Below are 11,559 nucleotides of genomic sequence, written 5' to 3' on the forward strand. Positions count from 1 at the left end.
CCTCCAGTTTACTCTAGATAGAACATACACTATGGGCTGCTAAGCCTATGCCTAGACCATTTCTTGAGGGAAATAGGTGATGACTTCAAAAGAGTTTGTTGCTTTGAGATGGCAAAGCAGACTGTGAGGGATCTCTTGGTTCCTCCACCCCATGATGTTAGGTTAGGGAATGCCATATAGAAGAGGACTAAACACAAAGCCAGGAGGAGTGGTCTATTCAGTAGACATTGGTGACATGGCTCTCTCTCATGCCTTCAGCAGAAAAAGGGAAGTCTGGAAGATATTTTCAGGGAAAGAGAATTCCGTTTTGACCCAGATGAGTCTGTTGAAGTCTTGAGACATACAATTTTTACACTAAGTGATTGGTAATATGGAATTGAAATTCAGAGAGAGACAAAGGCTGGACCCAGAGATCTGGGAAGTCATTGGTATAGAAATGACAATTAAACCCCTGGGAATTGATGAGATCACCAATAGAGAATTGTAAGTATCAACACTTAAGGAGTATAACAGTGATTAAGTTTTTACTGCAGCTTGGGTTGCTCAAGGGATAGTCTAGGGCCACAGGATCAAATACTCAGGATCAAGAAAGACCTTGTAGATGATCTAGTCCAATCATCTCATTTTCAAATGAAGAAATTGAGCCCCAGAGATGTTATTTTCCCCCAAGGTTATACCAATCATGAGCAGAGCCAGACTGAACCTAAGCCATCCAGCTCCAAATATAACGGTCTTTCCAAAGTAAGATGTTTTCACTGGATGGATTAAAAGTTACTGGGATGGAATAGTTGGTATCTAAGTTAGACTTCTGTCTGCCTCTATTTCTTCAACTGTAAGATAGTTATAATAGCGCTGTAAAAGGAAATTCTTTGTTCTGAGTTTTCACTTGTGAAAGGGAATCCTTTATTCCCTTTGTCTATTTTGAGTTAACACTAATTTAAGTACCTCTACATAGATTGTGAAGACAGGATTAACTCTCCTTTGTCTACTTTTGAATTGAATCAACAAAAGATTGAACACCTTACTTAGTACTAGGGGAGAATCTAGCAAGGTACTTAAAGAACTCACAAGTCACTTACTTAGAGAGCTCCACCCTTTTAACTCAGTCCCAAACTTGTAAATCCTATAATCAGAGTTTACACCCTCAGAAACTCAATAAGCCAGGAATCTGTGAACCCTTTTGATGAGTATTCACCCCTCCAGAAGGTGAGACCTGGTTCCCACAAATACTGTCCCCTGGGCAGTGCTAGACAATTTGGAAACTAATTGGCCCCTGTGAAGAGGGACAGGGACAAGAAATCACCATAAAAAGTCGTGAATCTTGTGGCTTGTGTCAGTTTTGTGGAGATAGTCTCCTGACTGGAGAGAGTCTTTGAGGGAGCTTAGCTGGAGACTGTGGTTTGGATAGTGTGCTTGAAGTTCAGCTCCAACTTGGACTCTGACTCCTGGACAACTTTGTGCAGTGAGAGACTGACTTCCTAATTTCTGGAGAAACTAGCTTCCATCTTGGGGGAGGCAGCCTGATTACTCACTACTGGCCTTCCTGATTAATCTCTGCCTGGATTAAGATAGGATAGATAACTTTTTTATCCCCTTCACATTTCTCTACTTTATTGTTTCCTCTCTATTTTGTAAATAAATTTCTGACTCAATATAATAAATATTGGTGACCACATAATTTCATAAAATTATTGTCCAACCATTAATTTTAACCTTTAAAGCACTTACCTCTCAAGAGTTTTTGTGAGGAAATGTCTGAGGTGGTTGTGAGGATCAAAATGAGATGTTTGTCAAAAACTTAGCACAGTGCCTGGCACATTATAGTGCTTAGGGAATGCTTGTTTCCTTCCCCCGTTAGTCCTGGATGATGAACCAGTAAATGGTAATGAGCATGGTGAACTTGCTGTTTAGAAAGATTTCCTTAGCAATCCCATGATCAGGCTGTTCACAGGGTGAGAAATTATTTTGGCATGGAAACTCTTAAAAAGTGCCCATGAAATCACTGAGGGTCTAGAGTCTATCTACCTTGTTGGGAGGTATATACCCACTGGGGAAGGCATGAATGCCTGAAACATAGACCAGACAAAAAAATAATCTGGCAGTGGAGACTCATAGTTAGGATAGACGGTAGGGGAGAATTGGACAGAAAACTGCCCTGGGAACCCTGGCATTGATCTGGACAAGAAGTGAGGCACCTTAAAGTTGGGTTTCAAATCAGTCTTCAAGGATTTCACAGCTTCTCTTGAGAGCATATATTACAGAATTATCTGTTTATGTGGCAAACCCCCTACCATCCTGTAAGTCTTATCTAAGGAAACTCTGAGGGGAAGGGAGCATCCTGAAGGGAAGTAGTGTGGGACAGTGGGGAAAAAATGGAAGCCCTGTAGTCAGAGTCCCTGGGTTCAAATCCTGCATTTCATTCTTATTCTTTGTGTGACCTTGGGCAAGTAATATAAGTCTCCCCTCAGGTCTCTGTTTCTTCATCTGTGAAGTGAAGGAATTGCAATAGATCACCTTTGAGGTCCCTTTCTGGGGACCTTCTAGACCTAGGATCTTTTTAGAGACCCCTTTCCACCTAGGATCCAATGAATGAGAGAACTATGGATGCTTAGCCTTGAGAAGAAACAACTTTCAGGAGGTGTAGATGAGACCTGATTTCTCATGGGGCTGTCCTGTGGAAGACTGGGCCCTTGGGGGGCAGAACCACAACAGTGGGTGGAAAATTATGAAGAGGAATTTTTAACCTGGATGGCAGTGGAAAATATATTCCTAACAATAAGAGCTATCTCGAGGTGGTACAGGCTGCTTCAGGCAGCAGTGACCTCCATGACATTGGTGATCTTCAAACAAAAACTTGTTAAACACTTATTGGGTCTCATAGAGTATTATTGTTTCTTAAGTATGGCTGCTGAGGCAGGAATGCCTGAAGCCACAGGCAGGTTCTCTAGGCCCAAATCCCTCAAGGTCAGAGAAGGATAGAAAGGAAGTCCTAGAGATCAAGGCGCTAAGGGACCAGGGAGATAGTAATGGGGAGGAAGATCATTTAGCTCTTAGGTCTGCAGAGTGGGAGAATCTGTCTCATAACTGATCCAGAGAATTTAGTGAAGCTGGAAAGGGTCCAGATAGAAAAGAAAAGAAAGTTTAGGAGGAGTCCCTTCCTGCTTCCTGACCCAGGATTTTTTATGTGTTTTTTTAAACTGTTAACTTATATCTTAGTATCAATTCTCATCAGAAAAGTGGCAAGGGCAAGACAGTCTAGGCAATGGGGGTTATATGACTTGCCTGAGGTCACACAGCCAAGAAGTGTCTGATTTCAGGTTTGGATCCAGATCATCTTGACTCCAGATCTGATGCTATCCTCTGTGGTACCTAGGTCCCCCAAGGATACCTTGTTCGGTTCCTAAAGTCATCCTATCCTCTCTGTGTCAAAATCTAATCTTAAGGTTGTATTTTCTCTCTGTTAATGATTCTAAACTTCACAAAGAGGTCTACCTTGAAGTACTGGGTGTACCCACTAGGGACCCAAGTGTTCCCACAACAAGACAGGACCCAGTTCTGTGCAACTGAGCTCAAACCAATATCTCACCTGGGGGCAGTTGGATTTTCACTTATTCTTTTATTCAAACATTTCCTGCTTCAACTAACACTTGTGCTTCCAAAGCATGAGTTGGTATCATTCCACAGATCCTAGGAGTCATCACTTCCATTCCCCGAATCCCAGCTCAAATCTATCTCAAGTCCTCCTTGTTTGGAAGAGCTGTGTGATTTTCTGGACTATACATTGAGAGACTTTTCCTTTTTTCACTTCTTCTCTGGGTATAGGCCAGAATGATGAGGCACCAAACTACACTATTCACAAGGAGGAGGGTGGTAACCAAGAACAAGATGATGGCCACTATTATTTCTCTTTGTCCTTTTCTTCGGAGCTTGCCAGTAGGAGTGTTCATATTCCCCCAGGGATGTGATCGGGAGGTGGTGATGGTGGTGATAATAGTGGTGTGGGTCATGGTAATAGTGGTAGGAGTCTTGGTAGTAGGAGTGGTAGGAGTAAGGTGAGAGGTAGTGGTTGGAATGGGGGTAGTGGTAGTTATAGTGGTTGGAGTAGGGGTAGTAGTAGCAGTAATAGTGGGGGTAGTGGTAGTGGTTGGAATGGTAGTGGTAGTGGTGGTGGTTGTTGGAAAATAGGCAGGAGGGGGACCACTATCCAAACTGCCCCCATTACCTCTATTTATACAATCTGGTGGAGCATAACCATAATCACAGTGGCAATGACTCAAGTTGTTACAGGTCCCTCTCCCAGTACAATTGGTAGCTGAATTGCACCTCTGCCTGAGGACGTATTTATCAGAACACATATGGTTAAGGCATATCTTCCCGGGGCCACACACAGTACCAGTGTGCACTCCTCCATGGTCAAGGGTCCCTAACTCCTCTAAGAGGTCCGCTCCCCAGCACCAGGACCCCTCACAGGGCAGTTGGAAATAGGTATAGTGGTTCTTGCCTCGGGGCAACTTCTGAATGTTCTGACATAGAAGCCTTCCACACTTGCTATCTTTGGGCTGGCATTTTCGAAAGCGCCTGCGCATCCCATTAATTGAAGGGCCACAGTTCCCAATCCTGTCCCCGTTACTGTTTATACTCTCATAGCAACTATCTGGCGCCTTCCTGGAGCCTTCACCAAAGATCTCAACACACTGTTTATCCAGACTCTGGCAATGCCCCTGATAGCAATACCCACCCCTACACTCGGTGCCATCTTGTTTGTAGACATCTGGCTGGCACCAAATGGAGGTTCCATTGCAATATTCAGGGAAGTCACATTCATCCTTGCTGGGACGACACACCTCATTTGCCCTCTGAATATTACAATTTTTGCAGCAGGGTCCAAAAGCACAAGTGGAACCCACAGTGAACCGGCATGTGGGAAGACAGCAAGGGTCCTTTGCACAGGTCTCTTCAGTTCCACAGTCACATTCCTCCTCTCTGTCTAATATTCCGTTCCCACAGTCTGACAACCTGAATATGTCGGTGGGGGTTGGCATCCCATAGAGGCATTCCGAACGTAGAGCAATCAGGTATTTATAGAAGTAATCTAAACTGCAGTTGCTAAAATGCTGCTTCTGAGAGACAGACTCATGCATTATGCAGTAATATTCATCACCACACATGCAGTATTCGGTATCATGGTCCATGCCCAGATTGTGTCCCAACTCATGAGTCATGACAGAAGCAAAGCGGGGCACATCTTCATGGGGGAAGGTTAGAGCTCCTGAAGCTTGCGTCAAGGTACAGATACCACCAAGAAAGGACTTTCCTTCTTTGCTTCCAGTTTCATGCCCTACAATCAGATGGGCAACATTATGTGAGGCCCTACGTAAGAGTTGTATGACCCTCCATGTATTGAAAGCCCTAAGAGTGTCTTGCATATTCTGTGAAATTTTGCATTTATCTTTTTCTGTCCAGATCTCTAAACCAACCCAGAAGATTTTGACCCTGATTGGAATGAAGTTGGTATGCACAATGGAGAGGGTTTCCATCACCATTTCAGCAGTCTTGGTCACATTGCTATTCCAATTTCGGAACCTGTTGTTGTTAACCACAATAAATATTTTCACTATCTTGGGGTATGGCCATTCATAATGCACTAGTTGTAAATATCTGAACCCACTCGGGACCGCCATTCCTTTTGCTTCCAGATTGCTCTCAAATTCAGGCTGTTCTCTCAGAGGCCCCGAACAGAAATCTTGTTCATCACTTTTTGTTTGGTACAGGATGTGTTCAAAGTTACTCGAGGCATCAATGGGCTCAATTCTATACACTGTTCCCTCTATGTTGATTAAACCCTTGAGTCCTGAGCAGGTGCTGATAGACACCAGGGACCTCAGATAGCTTTCTACATACCCATCATAGTAACAATCATTTCGGAGAAAAGGCATGTCAAGGCTGAGATTCCCATTGTAATAGGTATAAACAGGGAAGTTGTTAGCAAGCAGCCCTTTCTTTTGTTTCAGGTGTATCACCAGCTTCTTGCCTTTCATAAATATTGAATAGGAGATTCTTTCTTCTCCTTCCCAAGTCATTAATCTCCTAGGGATGACTATCTCATAAGAAGAAGAATACATTGATCCTAAGACACAGTGAATGCCTGGAAGGAGAATCACTGTCAACAGAAGGAGAAATCCTAGGCTGAAATGAGAGAATCCCAGTCCATGACCCCACTCCCATATCCAAGGACACTTTGAAAGAAAACTCTCTTTCATCTTCATCCATGACCAACTTGGCTCCTTAGGAAGGGAGTCTAGAGGCATTACTCTGGCTACATCCCTAGACATGACCAAAGGGAAGCAAACGATAGTGCCAGGCTTCTGCCTTAACTTAACTCCTCACCTCACACCTTGGTCTTTTCATGGACATGATCTGGAAGCTCTATAAACTGTTCATTTTCATTCCACAGAATTCCTAGGATCTCAAGTGGTCCTCTGAATCCCTCTCCTCTTTGGCCCTTAGGGTTCAAGTCTGTGTCTTCTGATGGCAGCAGCAGCAGCCCCCAATGCTTTCTAAATCCCTGTGGCCTCTCCAGATTAATTTCTTCTGCTCTCACAGTGGATGTAGTGACTGCAGAGGTCCTTCCACTACCTTATCTCTGGTCAGGACTTGGTGAAAAAAAAATCTCTCCTCCTTTATGTCCCATCACCATGGGAACCCTCCCCCACCCCACTATTGCCCTTCCTATTCTTTAAACCCCAGAGTTCCAGAGCTGGAGGCCAAAGGTCCACATGGGTGGGGCCTAGAGCTCTGCTTGCCTCTCCTTTCTCCAAAGCCAGCATTATTCTTTCTTCTCTTTCGCATGGTCATCTCTCTGTGACTCAAAGATTCCTCCATGCTAAGGGAGATTTGGGGTGTATCCTTGAGAGGTAGCCAGTCCCCTGTGTTTGAGGAGCCCCTTTTGGATTTCCCCTTCTATTCTCCAAGAATTTGAGCCTGCCCCTATTTGCCCTCTGCCAAATATCACATGGCAATTGTGTTATGGGGATGTCACTAATAGTGGACTCCCCAGAGCACCCAAAAACATAAACCCTGGAGGCTGAGAAAACATGCAAATGGAAGCTTTATTACCTTTTGCAAAATCAGGACAATTCTGCAAGCTAAGAGCTCGAGAAAATGCCCAAAGAACAGACCAAAATCTTCCCAATTTATAGAGAACACAATTACTTACTATTTCTCCTTTATCTTCCCTCCCATCCGATTCATCCTGACAGATTCCAGACGTTCAGAATCTGTCTTCAATTTTCATAGCTTGAGGAACAGCCAGTTTTTAGTCACAGGTGCTAATGCTACAGAATTTTCTTTTTAGCCAGGAGAGAGGCAACCACAAGTCACCTACAGTAAGGAAGGAAGCAGATTTTATTATGCTTGGTCCCAGAAGGGATCATTCCTCAAAGTTCTGGGCCCTGAGGGAAGGGACTTTGGGTATTTTATATACACCATCTATCTGGGAGGATTTCCATAGGTTACATGAAGATACATACACAATCAGGGTTCCTGTGGGTTTCCATGGCTTATGAAGAGCAAGTATGGGCATTAGAATATAGGCAAGGAGGTTAGAACATAGGCATTGAGGGGTCAGACAGACTTGTATAATCTGTTGACAGGAAATTTGGATACTTCAATTTTACCCCTGCCCTTTGAGAAACCCCAGTTCTAGGCATACTTGTTTTGATTTGAACTATAGACTTTTAAACTGTTTGGGGATCCTAGTGAGGGTGGGATCTGTGGACATTGTAAAAATGTTGAGTGTTTTTATTTGTTTTAGAAGCTTCTCTTATTATATTAAAGATCTCTCAGGAAGCCCTGCTCTTAGGTTGACCCTTTCCATTTGTAATTGTTTTGGTTGACTTCTTCCTGATCCCCTGAGGCTGGCTGCAGAACTCTTGGCAGCCTGTTTGCAGTTTGTCTATGCAGGATTGCCTTACTGAGTTCTCCAGAGGATCTCTCCAAGAGATCCCAAAGTTCTGTCCCTCTTGGGAGTTGTCAATCTAGCATGGTTGGTTCTCCCATGGGTCAGTGGCCAGAGTAACCAGTTTCAGTCCTTGGAACTCTGTGTTGGCGTTAGCGCAAAGCTCTTTGTGGAGGTCTAAATTTGTTCTGAACCCTTTCCTTAATTAAAGAGTAACTTTTCTGGCTACTTAATAGTCCTGTGTTTTTTCCAGGTTAACACAATGGCACCCCAGATAGGTCTCTGGAGTCTCATCTGCCTGAGCTGCCCTACTAACAAGGACGCCAAGATGTGAGGTACCCACACAAACCATTTGGGGTTGAGTCAAGAGTCCAGTTAGCAGAGGGACCAGATAAGTGGCTCTTGGATAAAAAGACCCAATCTTGTCTATTTGGAAGTGACTCACTCTTTAATTAAGGGGGCTTAAGCATTGAGAACCTAGAAAAGAAAAGAGCTATTCCCCAAATTTAATTAAATTAGGAAATGTTTAAAGTGGTAGCATCTTACCTCATTAAGAGGTCTAAAGTAGTGTTTGTTAAATTTGAGGATTTGCAGAAGGGATTCCAGAGTGCTTTTCTAATATTAGCATAGCATAGGTTCAGGATTAGGCCTAGATGGCCATATGAGTTTGTCCCAAAGTAGCATCAGAAGAATTTAGGAAAGAGACAATGGAGCCCAGAAATAGTTGTTAATAACTGAAGATAATTTATTTAAACCCTGAGCATAGTTAGAGAAAATTGCCATCTAAGGGTAAATTGTATGGGAAGATAATTCAGAAGAGAAATGCTATGGAGAAAAATTGGTTATTGACACATTCACAAGGGGCAAATGGAAGGGCTGAGAGATGGCTCAGCTGGCTAGATTCCTGATAGATTCTACAACTGACTATTGATCATTACAAATTTACAGATAGCATTAATATTTCAAATTAGAGGAGCATTTCTCTCTCATTTTAATCCCTTCCCTCTCTTCTCCTGTTATGGCAATTTTTCTGTAATCATGTAATGTAGAAAGCCTTAGAGAATATTCGGGTCATAAGAAAACCATAGCACATATCAGTGTCAAAAGGAGAGACTTGGTTAACTTCGGTTATCTCATGTTACTACCACAACAAGAGAATTATTTCCACAATAATTTTTAATGACAGACTTTTTGCTTTGGCTATGATTTAGTTGCAACATTATTTCTTTCATGGTATTTCATCCCTAATGTTTCCTGGAAGTATACAAGAGTTAAAGAAATTAAAAAATAATAGTTAATAGGAGTAAAATGTCCAAGCCATTTGAGCATGATTATAAGTGTTGAATATGTGGTTAGAAGTGAATGAGAACAAGTTTTTTTAATCCCCAAAATCTCAAACCTCCACCAAGGGAGGTGTGAGGATATTGAATTCATGGGGAATTAGAGGTGTTTTTAATTTTGAGAATTTGGGGATTTAATTTTAATTTTGAGACATTTTGAATTTGACTTTTAAAATTATTTTAAAGCTGAAATTGTTATGCAAGCATACTTAGTATGGTTTTAAAATTTTAATAATAGGATACTTAACTAGAAATATTACTCAGTATTAGCTCATAGTTTTATTTTTCCAAAAACAGTGAAGAGGGCCATTTTCAGATTTACAAGCCTTGATTAATCTGTGATGTTGATTTTGCTTTTATATTTCTATAGTTTAGTGTGTATCTATTTTTAGTGTTGTTTTTTCTATGATTACTTTGGTAGAGTAAGGCAACCTTTTTTTCTGATTAAGTATGTAGCTTACATATATTTTATATAATTGGTGTAGAATAGATAAATAGAAATAATAAGTGATCATAATAGTTAATGCGGTTACTTTTAAAATTGACTTAAGCTCCAATGTCAAGTAATGTTTAAGGACTGATAGCATTTTAATGCAAGCCAAAATCAGCAACATAAATTAATCCTATTGATGGGTAAGTATGCTGGGAGTCAATCAAGTCCTATTGGAGAATATGTTTATGGACTTCTCTCGTTTTCTTTTGCAGCAAATGAAGCAATCTGCAGAAAGGAGAAATCTACCAGATAGAGAGGATGCTAAAGCCATTACATCAGGAACCCTCATCAAGATACACCTGTGGATTAGATTTAATCATCAGAAGCGTATATACCCCACTTATCTTTAAGTACAGGGAAGTCTGTGACCCATGTGTGGGAAAGTGGATGATGAATCAGAACCCACTGACTGTTCCCTGGGTAGTCCTAAGAAAATTTATAGACTATAATTGGTCCATGTAAAAGTGGAAGGAAGGCGCAGGAAGTGATAAAAGGAATGGTATTTAAAAGTAGCAAGAACTTCCTGTAACAAGGCCTTTTGCCTCCAACTTGACCCTGGAGGAGCTCTGGCTGAGGACCTCAGACTGCTTTTCTATTTTCCCTTAGAACTACCATGTGGGTGAGTGAAAAAGGCTGACTCCTTTCCCTGGCTTATTCTGGAGGTACCAGCCTCCAGAGTGGCCCCTCGTCTTAGAGGAGGCCTCGTGGCTAAAACTGTTCTTTAATTTACCTCTGGGTCCCCTTTTCTGGGGTTTCTTGAGCCTTGTCTCATTCAGACTAGGCCAGAGTATATATCTATCCTCTCTGATTTTCTTACTTTCACTCTTTCTCCTTTTGTAAATAAACTTCCATAAAAAGTCATTTGGAATTGAGTAATAATTCCTGGTAACCACACTCTTATAAGTTTAGTCCAACCTTTTTTATTTTTACCCCTTACATTCTGGACCTTACATTCTGGCTGACCACATAGATTGTGATAAGTACCCTTAAACTCCCTAAATTTTCTTGACTTTTCCTTCACCTTTGTTACTATCCACAAGTCAGCCTTTTAGTAGCTGATTCTAAGTCGACAATTCACAGCAGCTAGACAAGTTAAATTCAAATTTTTTTCTCTTCTTAAAATAAATTTTAAAAAATATGAAAATTACTTTGCCAGCAGTAAGTTGAATCTGGCTGTTTTTCCTTACCAGCAGCAAGTCGGCAACTTTGTTCCTTAAAAAAAAAAAAATTAGCTTTGAGGGCCACACCTAGGGACTCAGCCATTTGTTATTAGAGAGAGTAACTGTTAAGCTGAAATTCACAAAGTTTTAGCCTTTTTTTTTTTTTTTGCTCCTGGAAATCTACTTTCCTTTTTTTTTCAAGCCCTATGTGTCTCTAGAATGAACTTAAGTAAAACCTGGAGAGATAAGTTAGGAAGAGTATTGTTAAAGTAACAAAAAACTGGTCTTTCTTTTTATCCTAAGAGGCTTATAGAACCCAAATAAGGAAAAAAAAATTTATAAAAATCCTTTTTGCCCCAGGCCAACTCAAAAAAGTGGTATTTTGCCTAAAGAATGAAACATGTGGTCCATGGAAGGCTGTTGCCTCCTGTTGCCCCTCCTACATTTAGCCTGGGGTGAAAGGTTTCCTTGCCTCCCCTTCACCCAAAAGCTAATTGGATCAAGGTGTTAACATACCCATTTTTTTTAACCCTACAGTCCCTCTTAGAGTCAATACTGTGTATTGGCTCCAAGGCAGAAGATGTTTATACATCCTTAAAGGTACCACAT

At 41.5% G+C, this 11,559-nt stretch overlaps 1 protein-coding gene across 1 annotated transcript; it reads right to left on the reverse strand.

Moving 5' to 3' along the window:
- Positions 1-1,854: 1,854 nt before the first annotated feature.
- LOC123256868 (disintegrin and metalloproteinase domain-containing protein 1a-like) lies at positions 1,855-6,332 on the reverse strand. The gene is made up of 2 exons (XM_044685425.1): positions 4,188-6,332; positions 1,855-1,941 (listed from the first exon to the last, which is right to left on the reverse strand). The coding sequence occupies exons 1-2, from the start codon at positions 6,330-6,332 to the stop codon at positions 1,855-1,857; spliced, it is 2,232 nt and encodes a 743-aa protein (XP_044541360.1).
- Between the last annotated feature and the right edge of the window lie 5,227 nt (positions 6,333-11,559).

The sequence above is a fragment of the Gracilinanus agilis genome, chromosome 1 (genome assembly GCF_016433145.1).
Source record: "Gracilinanus agilis isolate LMUSP501 chromosome 1, AgileGrace, whole genome shotgun sequence".
In the NCBI taxonomy this organism is placed as follows: Eukaryota; Metazoa; Chordata; class Mammalia; order Didelphimorphia; family Didelphidae; genus Gracilinanus; species Gracilinanus agilis.

Bases quoted from the DNA above. Each gene is read 5' to 3' on its own strand.
- LOC123256868 (XM_044685425.1), bottom strand. From the start codon at position 6,332: ATGTCTAGGGATGTAGCCAGAGTAATGCCTCTAGACTCCCTTCCTAAG. The intron at 1,942-4,187 runs GCCTATTTTCCA...CCCTGTGAACAG, and splicing joins TGGATAGTGGTCCCCCTCCT to CCTGATCATGGGATTGCTAA.